The 11845-nt window shown below is 38.0% G+C and overlaps 1 protein-coding gene across 6 annotated transcripts in view; it reads left to right on the top strand.

The window, feature by feature from the left end:
- The window catches only part of FRYL (FRY like transcription coactivator), a 257505-nt gene that overhangs the window by 115257 nt on the left and 130403 nt on the right, over positions 1 to 11845 (top strand). For all 6 annotated transcript variants that reach the window (XM_055339583.1, XM_055339573.1, XM_055339599.1 and 3 more), the window contains one exon: positions 10471 to 10524. In XM_055339583.1, coding sequence (XP_055195558.1) covers positions 10471 to 10524 — 54 coding nt within the window. The remainder of the gene's footprint in view (positions 1 to 10470; positions 10525 to 11845) is intronic.

The raw sequence follows: 11845 nt of genomic DNA on the forward strand, positions 1-11845 counted from the left end.
AATAATCATACGTAAGAGATCATTAGCGAAAATGGATGTTTTAAAACTGTGCCACTCACTGTGTTCAATTTAAATCATTCCATAGTTGCTTTCTATGTAACAAATTAATGATTTGGGTTTTATCAGTGTGTATATATTTACAGCATGTATGTAAAGTTCTGCCTTAGAAATAAGGATTACAAGAACTCATAGATATGAATTAATGATCATGAAGCTTGATTATAAAATACGCTTGATCTATCAAGTGTTATTTTCTTCATCAGTGGTCTGTGAATTACTTGATGCTGTGCTATGCTAACCTGCTTAACCAGCATATAGTAAGAGAGGGAAACACTTAAAAACAAATACATTAAAAAATACATTAAAAAACAAATACATTAAAAAAATACAAAAAAAATACATTAAAAAAAATACTATATGCTGCTTAACCAGCATATAGTAAGAGAGGGAAACACTTAAAAACAAATACATTAAAAAAAAAAGTGACTAGTTGATAATACTGTGTAAAATTGAAATTTGCTGAGAGTAGAACTTAAATGTTCTCCCAAAAAAGGGTAAATATTTACAGTGATGGACGGGTTAACTCAATGTGTATATACATCAACTTATCAACATTGTACTATACTTTATATTATACTTGCGTTTGTCAATTATATATCAATAAAACTGAAAAAATGTTTATGAAAAATTTCAAGTTTGTATAAAAGTACATATCATAGGGTAATGAACCCTCCAAGACCCTTCACCTGGCTTCAACAACTTTTTTTTTTAAGATTTTATTTTATTTTTAAAAGTTTTATTTCTTTGAGAGAGAGAGAGAGAGAGAGAGTGAGTCAGAGTCAGAGCATGAGTGGGGGCAGGAGTAGCAAAAGAAGAGGGAGAAGCAGACTCCTCGCCCCAGGGTGGGACTCGATCCCAGGACTATGAGATCATGACCTGAGTCGAAGACAGACACTTAACTGACTGAGCCACCCAAGGCGCCCCTAAAGATTTTGGTTTGTAAGTAATCTGTATTCCCAACATAGGGCCCAGACTCCCAGCGCTGAGATCAAAAGTCACACCTTCCACTGACTAAGCCAGCCAGGTGCTCCTGCCTTCAGCAACTTTCAACTCACACAGCACTTAAAAAAAAACAAAAACAAAAACAAAACAAAACAAAACCTACCTACCTATTTTATAAAATATTTATTTTATAAAAATATTTAGTTAATAGCAACACATGGTATGGTCCTGTCAGCTCTCAAATATTATGTATTCTTAAAGGAATTTTATTTTGAAATATAAAGTTCTTGAGGGTAAAGGCATTAAAAGAAAATATGGGTGAAATTATCTAACTTGACTGAGTTTATAAAATGGTGATTTTGTATCTTCTTTCTCTTTCTTCCAATGCCATTATCATTGTCCTAATTCAGAAGCAGCTTCACTCATATTAGATCATTGCAATAACCAGTAAATAAGTGGTTTATCACCTTTCTGTTTGCCTTGTCTCACCAGACTTTGCTTCGTGTAAAACATAAATATTGGGACGCCTGGGTGGCTCAGTGGTTGAGCGTTTGCCTCCGGCTCAGGATGTGATCCTGGAGACTGGGGATCGAGTCCCACATCGGGCTCCCTGCATGGAGCCTTTTTCTCCCTCTTCCTGTGTCTCTGCTTCTCTCTCCCTCTGTCTCTCTTATAAATGAAATAAAATCTTTAAAAAAAAAGTCTTTAAAAAAATAAATATTATTACCTTTTTCCTTTAAAAATCTTGCTTGCTTTTTGTTGCTGTGGAATGAATTCAAGGTCCTGTGGGTCATTCCAGCCTCTTCATAGTCTTTTCACAGTTTATGTAATGTCTCATGATTCTCTTATCCTGATGTGTGATATGACACTTAACGAATTCTCTATGTATTCTTTTGTCCTGGTGTGTTTGCCCTCATTTTTCTCTTGATCCAAAATACTTCTAAGTCTTCTGTATTTTACACCTGTACTCATCCTTCCAGACTTCCCACATGTTCCCTCTCATGGAGCAGTCCTCTTCAAGCTGTACGAATCTTTATCGTACTAATTTTTCATACTCGTAGATTCTGACATTGTCCTATTAATTGCTTGCATGTTTATCTCCTCTGATGTGAGCTACTTGATGATACCAGGAGCCAGGTCTCCCTTGCCTTTCTGTCTATAGCGCTGCCTGTGGTGGTAGATGCTTAGTAAAGATTTGTCCTTTAAGTTGACTTTAGCCTTAAAGAGCATCGCTGTGGCCTGTGCCCTTTGTCTTTCCACCAAAACATAATACTGTCAGTGCTCTAGCCGGAGTGTTTAATAGTCCTTTCAGAACAGCCTGATGCTGACTATATTTTTTTTATCCTGTAATTCTGTAGCTCTTTTCAGAGGCCTCTGCTGTGTAATCTGAGATGATAAAATTTGGTGAGTAGTGGTGAGGATTCCATCAGAAAATTGATGTTTTTACCCCACCATTGTACTCAGAGAGGAGCAGCACTCCCTGCTTACTCTTCCTGACATACCAATGGTTTATGAACTGTAGCAGCCAAGGACAAATGGTACCCAGGGTCCTGGGATCGAGCCCAATTGCTTTGTAGGAGAACAGTTACTTTAGCTGTTCTCTCATTAGACTTGTAGCCTCATGAGGACGGGGATTGTCTTACATTTTGCTCATGGTTGTGTCTCTAGAGCCTCAAACTGTGCCCAGCATACTGTACGCTCAGTAAATCATTTAGATAAATGAGTGAATGGCTGTGTGGATGAATAGACGCCTGACTTTTCCCCTTGCCTATTTAGGACTAGTTCTTGTTTGGTGAAATGTGTTGGTTGGGCTTTTCCATTGGCTCTTTACCATCTCCCCTTCTTGGTGTTAAGTCTTCTAAAAATTCTTTCACTGTTGTCCTGGTCGTGGTTTAAGAGAGAATGGAGGCTATGTGTGTGTCCAACCTACTCTCTTTAATTGCAGATTCCTGAGCTATTTCCACATCATTGTTATGCTACCAAAATCTTTTCAATAAATGCTCTGCTTTCCCTGGAGGCTACATGTTGCCGTTGGTACTCTACACATATACTAGTTAAAGAATCAAATTAGAACATAGAAGGATTGTAGCCTTTATTTTATTTATTTATTTTTTAAAGATTTTATTTATTCATGAAAGTCACATAGAAAGAGAGGCAGAGACACAGGCAGAGAGAGAAGCAGGCTCCATGCAGGGAACCCGATGTGGGACTCGGTCCCAGGACTCCAGGATCGCACCCTGAGCTGAAGGCAGACGCTCAACCGCTAAGCCACCCAGGTGTCTCGGATTGTAGCCTTTAAATCATTGCTAGTTTTTTTTTTTAAGATTGATTGATTGATTGATTTGAGGTGGGGGAGGGGCATAAGAGAGGGAGAGAGAGAATCCCAAGCAGACTCTCCGCTGAGCACAGAGAGCAATGCAGGGCTCTGTCTCATGACCTGGAGATCATGACCTGAGCCGAAATCAAGATTAAGATGCTCAGCCAACTGAGCCACCCAGGCGCCCCTCATTATTAGTTTTTTACATTATTATGAAATAATGATGTTATAAAAAGTGGAGATAGTTCTGCATTTTATATAGCAAAAGTAATGACTCTTGCTTCCATTTTGGCTCAGAATAAACACTGTCCACAGTTTTTCAGTTGATTATTTTTCATGTCTGTTACCCAAGTCTGTAGTACCTGCCACCTTTTTTTAAGGCATAAATGGGAGGTTTTATGTGTGGTGTGTGTGTGTGTGTGTGTGTGTGTGTGTGTGTGTGTGTCTTTCTTTCTGTACCTAGATATTTTTAGCAATGTAAATTGGATTGTTCTATATTACCCTGTGTAAATTTGTATCATTCTTAAGAGTTGAATATTATTTTAATAAACGTAACAATGTTTTTACTAGTTCCTATTGATAGGCCCTTTGGGAGCTACTTTAATTTGGAGCTACTGTGAAAATAAATGCTGTGGTAAATGTTCTTGCACAGGAGTCTTTGCATACATGTATATGTAAATGCAGAGAATAATTTCTATTCTATTCAAGCATTTTTAAATGGTGCACCTTTTCAAAATGTCATATTGGAAGATACCACAACTGCTTGAGCAATGATGAGGGCGTCCTTAATCACACTTTAATTAAATTGAGAGGTTAGTACAGAGTTCTTGATTAGTAATCTATATTTAGTGCAGTACACTTCTGTTTTTGTACTTATGGTAACTTGAGCATCCTTTTGCATTTTATTATGGAAAAAATATTGCCACCACTTCCAGGTTTAGGGAAAGCTCAGTGAGGATTCCAGATCTTTAGAAATCTTTGAGGAAGCATGAGTTTGTCGAGAAATAAAATATGTAAAGATAAAACAATATGTAGGTGTTTCTGAAAAGTTTATTGCTCTTGATTCTGCTTGGCCATTACTCTAATGCATAAACATGCTTTCTGAGTCATAAACCACTTAGATCAGCCGTCCTCAAAATATCACTGAAGACTTTTATTTTATTTTTAAGATTTTATTTATTCATTCATGAGAGACTGAGAGAGAGAGAGGCAGAAACACAGGCAGAGGGAGAAGCAGACTCTATGCAGGGAGCCTGACGTGGGACTCGATCCTGGGACTCCAGGATCACACCTTGGACCAAAGGCAGGTGCTCAACTGCTGAGCCACCCAGGTGCCCCTCACTGAAGACTTTTAGACTTACAGTATAAAAGGGGCTGACATGAGTGAGACGAAGCTGCTTATTGTCCCCTCCAACTTCTCATTTTTTAGATTTGATTTATTTATTCATGATAAACATAGTGAGAGAGGCAGAGACCTAGGCAGAGGGAGAAGCAGGCTCTCTGCAGGGAGCCTGTTGCGGGACTCCATCCCAGGACCCTGGGATAACGCCCTGAGCCAAAGGCAGACGCTCAACCACTGAGCCACCCAGGTGCCCCCCAACCTCTCATCTTAAATCTATAGTTCACATTAGGATAATAAAGGTTCTTTATTTAGCTTTCTATTTTTCAAACTTTTAGAAATAGTGTTCTGTGGAACTTGCTACAGGACTTTGTGCTTTACTTAAATTTTAGAGCTAATTGGGCATGTATATTGTGTAGAATCATCATTTTGCATTGTAAATGATGTGTATCTTGGTTTTAGAAATACAAAACTTGTTCTGCAAGATAATCACCTAAGTATGCTTAGCCTGTGAGGGCCCAGGTGCCACAGACATGCCAAAAACCTATCCTTGTTAAGAAAATAAAGTGCCACAGGTGCTTTCCTGATCCCACTTAAGTTAGTTGGAGACAATTTTCACTGGACATTTTTTACGTTTCAGTGGCAAATATATTTGTGGGTTTGTTTTCATAGAGATGAGTAATGAATGACAGAAGGAGATGGGACTCTACCAGAAAAAGAAGCTTGAAAATAGATGTATTTCTAAATTCTCGTTTCTTTCATAGAAAGGTGATGTTCCTTTTTCTTTGATACATATTTAATATTAAAATTTAATTAAAAAGCATAACAGTTTGGGAAATCATCCTAAAAATCTCAACAAGAAGTCATTGTATGAACATAATCCCAGCCATCTCTTATATTCAATAGATAAGCTAGGTGAGTATATTTGGGGTCTCGAGCAGGGCAAGGCAGTAGGAAGACTAACGAAAGGGATCATTCTGTGTATGCTATTTTAAGTTAAACTAATTATGTTAAATTGTGTTTGCATTAAACAGAACAAAAACTGAAACTAGAATGATTTAATTTCTGAATTTCAGGTAATGCCTTCTGTTATAGAGAGAATAGTTCTTAAATCTTTAAAGTTAAGTGTAAAGAAGCAAATATGCAGTCATGTATTCATGGAGGTTTGGTGACAACTAGATTTGAAAATGAGGAAATTAAACCACTTTTTCACAATTCATGATTTTGTTTAGTTACATTGTTCTTTCTCATATTTTAAAACATGTCTGATCTGTAGCCATAATCTTCATGGTTGTACCATCCATTGTTCTAAGCTTAAATGGATTTGCTGGATGCCACCAAGCACAGGAAACTCAAGAATAACCCTCAAGTTTAAGAATGAGAGGAAGTAATCTGCATTCTTTGTAGAAAATTCAGAAAATAAAAGTAAGCTGATGGTACAACCACAAAACAACCTCTTATTCTGTTTCTTATTACTAGTGTGTGGTAAACATATTTCTAGAGCTGTAAATGTATCGATGTGTATATATTACCATATATACATTTTATCCTTTTATAAGAGTATTATATCAGTCATTCCACAAATTTAGTTCTACCTATCACTTTACTGGCTACACAATACTCTAATGTGTAGCTGTACGATGATTTTCTGACCCAAATTCCCCATTGTTGGGGGATGTTGCTGTTGCTTCTTTTTTTAAATTGCTTATTTAATGCCCTTCTATAATGTCTTTTGTGAATGTGGGACTCCCCCCTCCCTGCCCCAGACATATTCTTTCTTTGGATCAAAGAGGAAATAAAATCTGAAGTGATGTTTTTATTAGTTGTTAGGATTCTCCAGAGAACCAATAGTGTATGTGTGTATAAAAAGAGATTTATTAGAAGGAATTGGCTCACATGATCCCCGAGGCTGAGAAGTCCCACGATCAGCAGTGGGCAAGTTGGAGACCCAGGAGAGCTAATGGTGTTAAGTTCCATTATGCAAGCCAGTTCGAGAAGAGCCCGTGTTTCAGTTTGATGTGGAAAGAGAGGTAGGGCTAGTCTGATGCCCCAGTATAGTCAGGGAGGAGTTCCTTCTTACTCCGGGAAGGGTCAGCCTTTTGGTTCTCCTCAGGCTTTCAACTGATTAGATGAAGCCCACCCACATTAGGGAGTTTCATCTACCTGCTTTACTCAGTCTACCAATTCAAATGTTAATGTCATCCCAAAACATCCTCACCCGGAAAATGTTTGACCAAATATCTGGGTACCCTGTGATATAAAATTAACCATCACAGTAGCCAGTGCCCATCAAAACTTCTTTCTGACTAGGATTTTCTTTGTTCCCCCACCCCTCAGCCCATTGCAGCATAGTATCACAACCCATTCCTTCACCCCTTTGTTTTCTACTGAGTGGAGACCCCTTTATGGCCCAATGACTGACTGACTCCTCCCTCCCTCCCTCTTCTTTCCTTCCTTCCTCCCTTCCTTCCAAAGAGAGAGAGAAGCTGGGGGAGCCCAACGTGAGGCTCAGTCTTCTCACCTTCAGATCATGTCCTGAGCTGAAATCAAGAGTGGGATGTTTAACTGACTAAGCCACTCAGGTGCCCCTCACCCCCACCCCATGACAACTTTTCTGTATAACTTTAGACAGTGATCTGGGCTGACCTCTTTCTGGGTCATTTCTTCATATAACAAGGAGTGCACATGCAGGTGAGAGAGGGTGGAGAGAATTTACTATCAGTGATGTCCCCCAGACCCATTGGTTGAAGGGTAAAGGACCTGTGCTTTCCAAAAGTCCTTTGAGCCCTCGTTGGTTCACAATTTTTGCTTGCTCATAGTAGGAACTCAGTACGTGTTTTTTCATCAAACAAATTAACAGAACAAATGGAAAGTTAAAAAAAAAGAAGATTCCAGTACTGTTGTGTACTGAAGGAAGATACAACACTAAATTGGAAGCTCTTCCTGATGCCATTTAAATTAATAGGAAGCACACACTGAAAGGTCACCTCATGAAAGTATTGTGTTTCACTGTCAATACACTGTTTCTTTCAGTAGTGCTCTTTTCCCTTGGCTTCTGTGATGTGCAAGTTGAAATGGTACAAAAATCTATGTAGTAAAAACTTGCCACTCCCAGCCCCCAACCCTCTCCTCTTCCTAAATAGTTTCTTTTCCCACTTGCAAACACATATTTTTTTTAAAGAGGCATTTTATATGTAGTCACAAGTGTGTGCGTGTGTGTGTGTGTGTGTGTGTGCTATGCACTCATTATAGCCGATTTTTCCATGTTAATATGTACAGAACTGTACCATTCCTTTAAAAGTCTTTATGGTATTCTATAGATGTATATTAATACAAACAGGGTTTTATTTATTTCTAATTTTGCTTTTGCGAATGAAGCTGTAGCATATATTCTTTTTTTTTTTTTAATGATAGTCACAGAGAGAGAGAGAGAGAGAGAGAGAGAGAGAGAGGCAGAGACACAGGCAGAGGGGGAAGCAGGCTCCATGCACCGGGAGCCTGACGTGGGATTCGATCCCGGGTCTCCAGGATCGCGCCTTGGGCCAAAGGCAGGCGCTAAACCGCTGCGCCACCCAGGGATCCCTGTAGCGTATATTCTTTTATGAGCATCATTTTGTAGATTTGTGACTATATAAGACAAATACTTATAAGTGAAATTTTTCCTGGGTTAAAGGATGTACACATTTCAACATTTTGGCAAATATTGCCAAATAGTTTTTTAAGGACATTGTTACCTATTGACTTTTCATTGGCATCATTTGAGAGTTCTGTTTATTAGGTAACCTCACCGACACATTGTGCTATCAGACTTTTTGAACTTTAAAGGGCTGATAGGTAGTATTTCTTTGTGTTTTTAACTTGTCTTTCTCTTGTGGGTGAGGTTAAGTATATGAACAGACATTTATGAGCTCTAAACATTTTCTTTTTGTGAACTGTCCATTGATTCTTTGTATAGTTTTCCTGTTGGATTATTGGTTTTTGCCCCAGTGATCTGTGGGAACTCTTTGTATATTAAGGAAACTATGCCCTTAGTCTAAATTGCATGTCCAAAATAGCCAAACCATGGAAGGAGCTGAAATGTCCTTTGATAGATGAATGATAAAGAAAACTGAGATACACACACAATGGAGTATTACTCAGCCATCAGAAAGAATGAATACTGACCATTTTTATCGACGTGGTTGGAACTGGAGGATATTATGCTGAGTGAAATAAGTCAGTCAGAGAAAGACAATCATCATATGGTTTCACTCATACGTGGATTATAAGAAATAGTGAAAGAGATTATAAGGGAAAGGAGGGAAACAGGAAAAATTAGAGAGGGAGACAAACCATGAGAGACTCCTAAATCTGGGAAACAAAGGGTTTGCAGAAAGGAAGGTAGGGGGGAGGATGGGGTAATTGGGTAATAGGTATTAATGAGAGCATGTGATGTGATGAGCATTGGGTGTTGTAGTATATGTTGGCAAATTGAGTTTCAGTTTTTAAAAATCTGGGTTATTTTCCTATTTTGTCATTTGACTTTCTTTTTTCGTGTTATTTTAACTATGCATATACTTTTTCATTATGTGGTTGAATTTAATATTTTTGTTTTGCTCTTGCATTTGGTGTCATATTTAAAAAGATCTGAGCTTGTTAAAAAAAAACATATTTTAGGACTTCTTTTTCTTCTAGTGTTTTAGTGATTTTATTTCTCATGTTTAAGTCTTTAAAACATTTAGGATTCACTGCGGTAATGAGCCCATTTAATTTATCCTTAAGAAAACCTAATTGTCCCACACAGTTTGTTAAAACTTTCCCTCAGTGTTTGAATTTCTACCCTTACTATTTTCCCATGTGTATTTGTGTGTGTTTTCTTTTCTGATATAGTGATCTGTAGTGTTGTAAGTTCTTATTATTCCTGATCATTTCTCCACATGAACTTTCTATTTTAAGAAATGGATCATATTAGGGATCCCTGGGTGGCGCAGCGGTTTAGCGCCTGCCTTTGGCCCAGGGCGCGATCCTGGAGACCCAGGATTGAATCCCACGTCGGGCTCCCGGTGCATGGAGCCTGCTTCTCCCTCTGCCTATGTCTCTGCCTCTCTCTCTCTCTCTCTCTCTCTCTCTCTGTGTGACTATCATAAATAAATAAAAAATTTAAAAAAAAGAAATGGATCATATTAAATTGATAGAGTTTAGGGAACATTGATATCTCATGTGGTTGAGTGCATAAATGTTAACTGAGTTTTTCAAAACTCACATCTAGGGCCTCTTCTTACATCTTTTTAGTTAATGGACTTTGTTTTATGAACTTGATTACTTTCTGTACACCGAATGACTTCCAAATGTATATCTGCAGGCTAATCCGTCCCATGTTCTTCAAACCCCTATTAGTCAACATCTTCTCTTTTGTGGCTTACAGGGACTTCAAATTCAACATGACTAAAATACATCCTTCCACCCAAGCTTTGTCTTCCCATTGTGTTCCCACTTTCAAAGGATGGTACCACTATCCATCCATCCATGCACAAACTGGAAACCTAGGAATCATCCACTAACATTTGTTTTCGGTCCCCTGTGGGCACCTCCTGCCTTGACCCCCAATCATGTGATTACTCTTTGGGAGGGTATCATGGAGAGAGAGCTGTGGCTCTGGAGCCACACTGCTGGGGCTTGAATCCTAGTTGTGTGACCCTGGGGAAGAGGGAGTCTTACCTGTGTTTAAAACAAACCTAATTACAAATGAAAACAAAACCAATTAATGAATCTACTTATCATATATAAGATTTCTAATATTTTGTATATGTGCCTTTTTTTTTTTAAACCATAGGAGAAGCCATTGTCTAGATCTCTTCAAAGAGGTGAAGATCTTCAATTTGACCAGGTATGCCAATTTTGGAGGGATATTTTTTCCTGAAAAGATGTTTATCCTAAGTCTGGTCCAAATACATCCAATATTAAGAAATTATTTTGTTTAGTGATCCTTTTTGTCATTACACATTAGATTCTGTCTGAAATTGGTTGTTTTTTAACAGAGTAAATTGAAGGAGCTATTAACTGTGAGCTTTATAGTTCATGGAATGATCTGTGAACTTGATTGGTTTCTCTTCATTTAGCATCTTAAAACTTTTTTTCATTGGTAATCTCTTTATGTGCCCTTTGAAATTTTCTTAAAATGTTTCCAATTACATGCCTCAATCTTTCCTTGTGTACCAATCATACAAATTTAACAGAATAATAATTTACTTTTTTTTTTAAGTGAGAGAAGAGGGTGGGTGAGGGGCAGAGGGAGAGGAAGAGAAATTGTTTTTTTTTTTTTTTTAAAGATTTATTTATTTATTCATGAGAGACACAGACAGAGAAGCAGAGACATTGGTAGAGGGAGAAGCAGGCCCCATGCAGGGAGCCTGAAATGGGACTCAATCCCAGGACCCCGGGATCATGCCCTGAGCTGAAGGCAGATGCTCAACCACTGAGCCACCCAGGTACCCCAAAGAGAATCTTAAGCAGGCTCCATGCCCAGTGTGGAGCCTGACATGGAACTTGGTCTCACAACCCCGAGATCGTGACCTGAGCTGAAATCAAGAGTCAGATGCTTAATCGACTGAGCCACCCAGTCGCCCCATAATATTTTACCTTTTAACATTTTGTTTTTTCTTGTGGGGGCTATCAGAACCTTAAAATAGAACATTAATATCTAAAATTGAGTGTGATATTCCTATAGCGTTCTTTCCTCTTGCTGAGATTAAATGTTTGATCAAGTTTATTTTTATCATAATTCAGTTCATTCAATAATTATTTTATTATGTATTGATTGTTTGCAAAAACCAATAACCCAGATTAGCTCTCTATTGGTATCTAGTTTTCCTGTACTGCTTTTCTCATAATTATGTATAGGAAACAAATTAATGTTCATATTAGTCTAATTGACTAGATAAAGGTGACTGGCTAGAATTACCTGGTAGAGACTTAACAAAATATTGTGTTTTTGGATTCTAGCCCAATTCTGAATCAGAATTACCAAGAGCAGTGCTCTGGCATTGTTTTTTACAATAACTCCTGAGGTGATTCTGACGCATACACTTACTGAGTAGCCACTGACCTAAGAAGAAACCGTAGATAGAAAGGCTAGTTCTCTGTTAGCAATATTAAGACACTTTATATAAGGCTCTTCATTTTTTTTTTAATTTTTATTTATTTATGAT

Source organism: Nyctereutes procyonoides, unplaced genomic scaffold (assembly GCF_905146905.1).
Source record: "Nyctereutes procyonoides isolate TBG_1078 unplaced genomic scaffold, NYPRO_anot_genome, whole genome shotgun sequence".
Classification (NCBI taxonomy): Eukaryota; Metazoa; Chordata; class Mammalia; order Carnivora; family Canidae; genus Nyctereutes; species Nyctereutes procyonoides.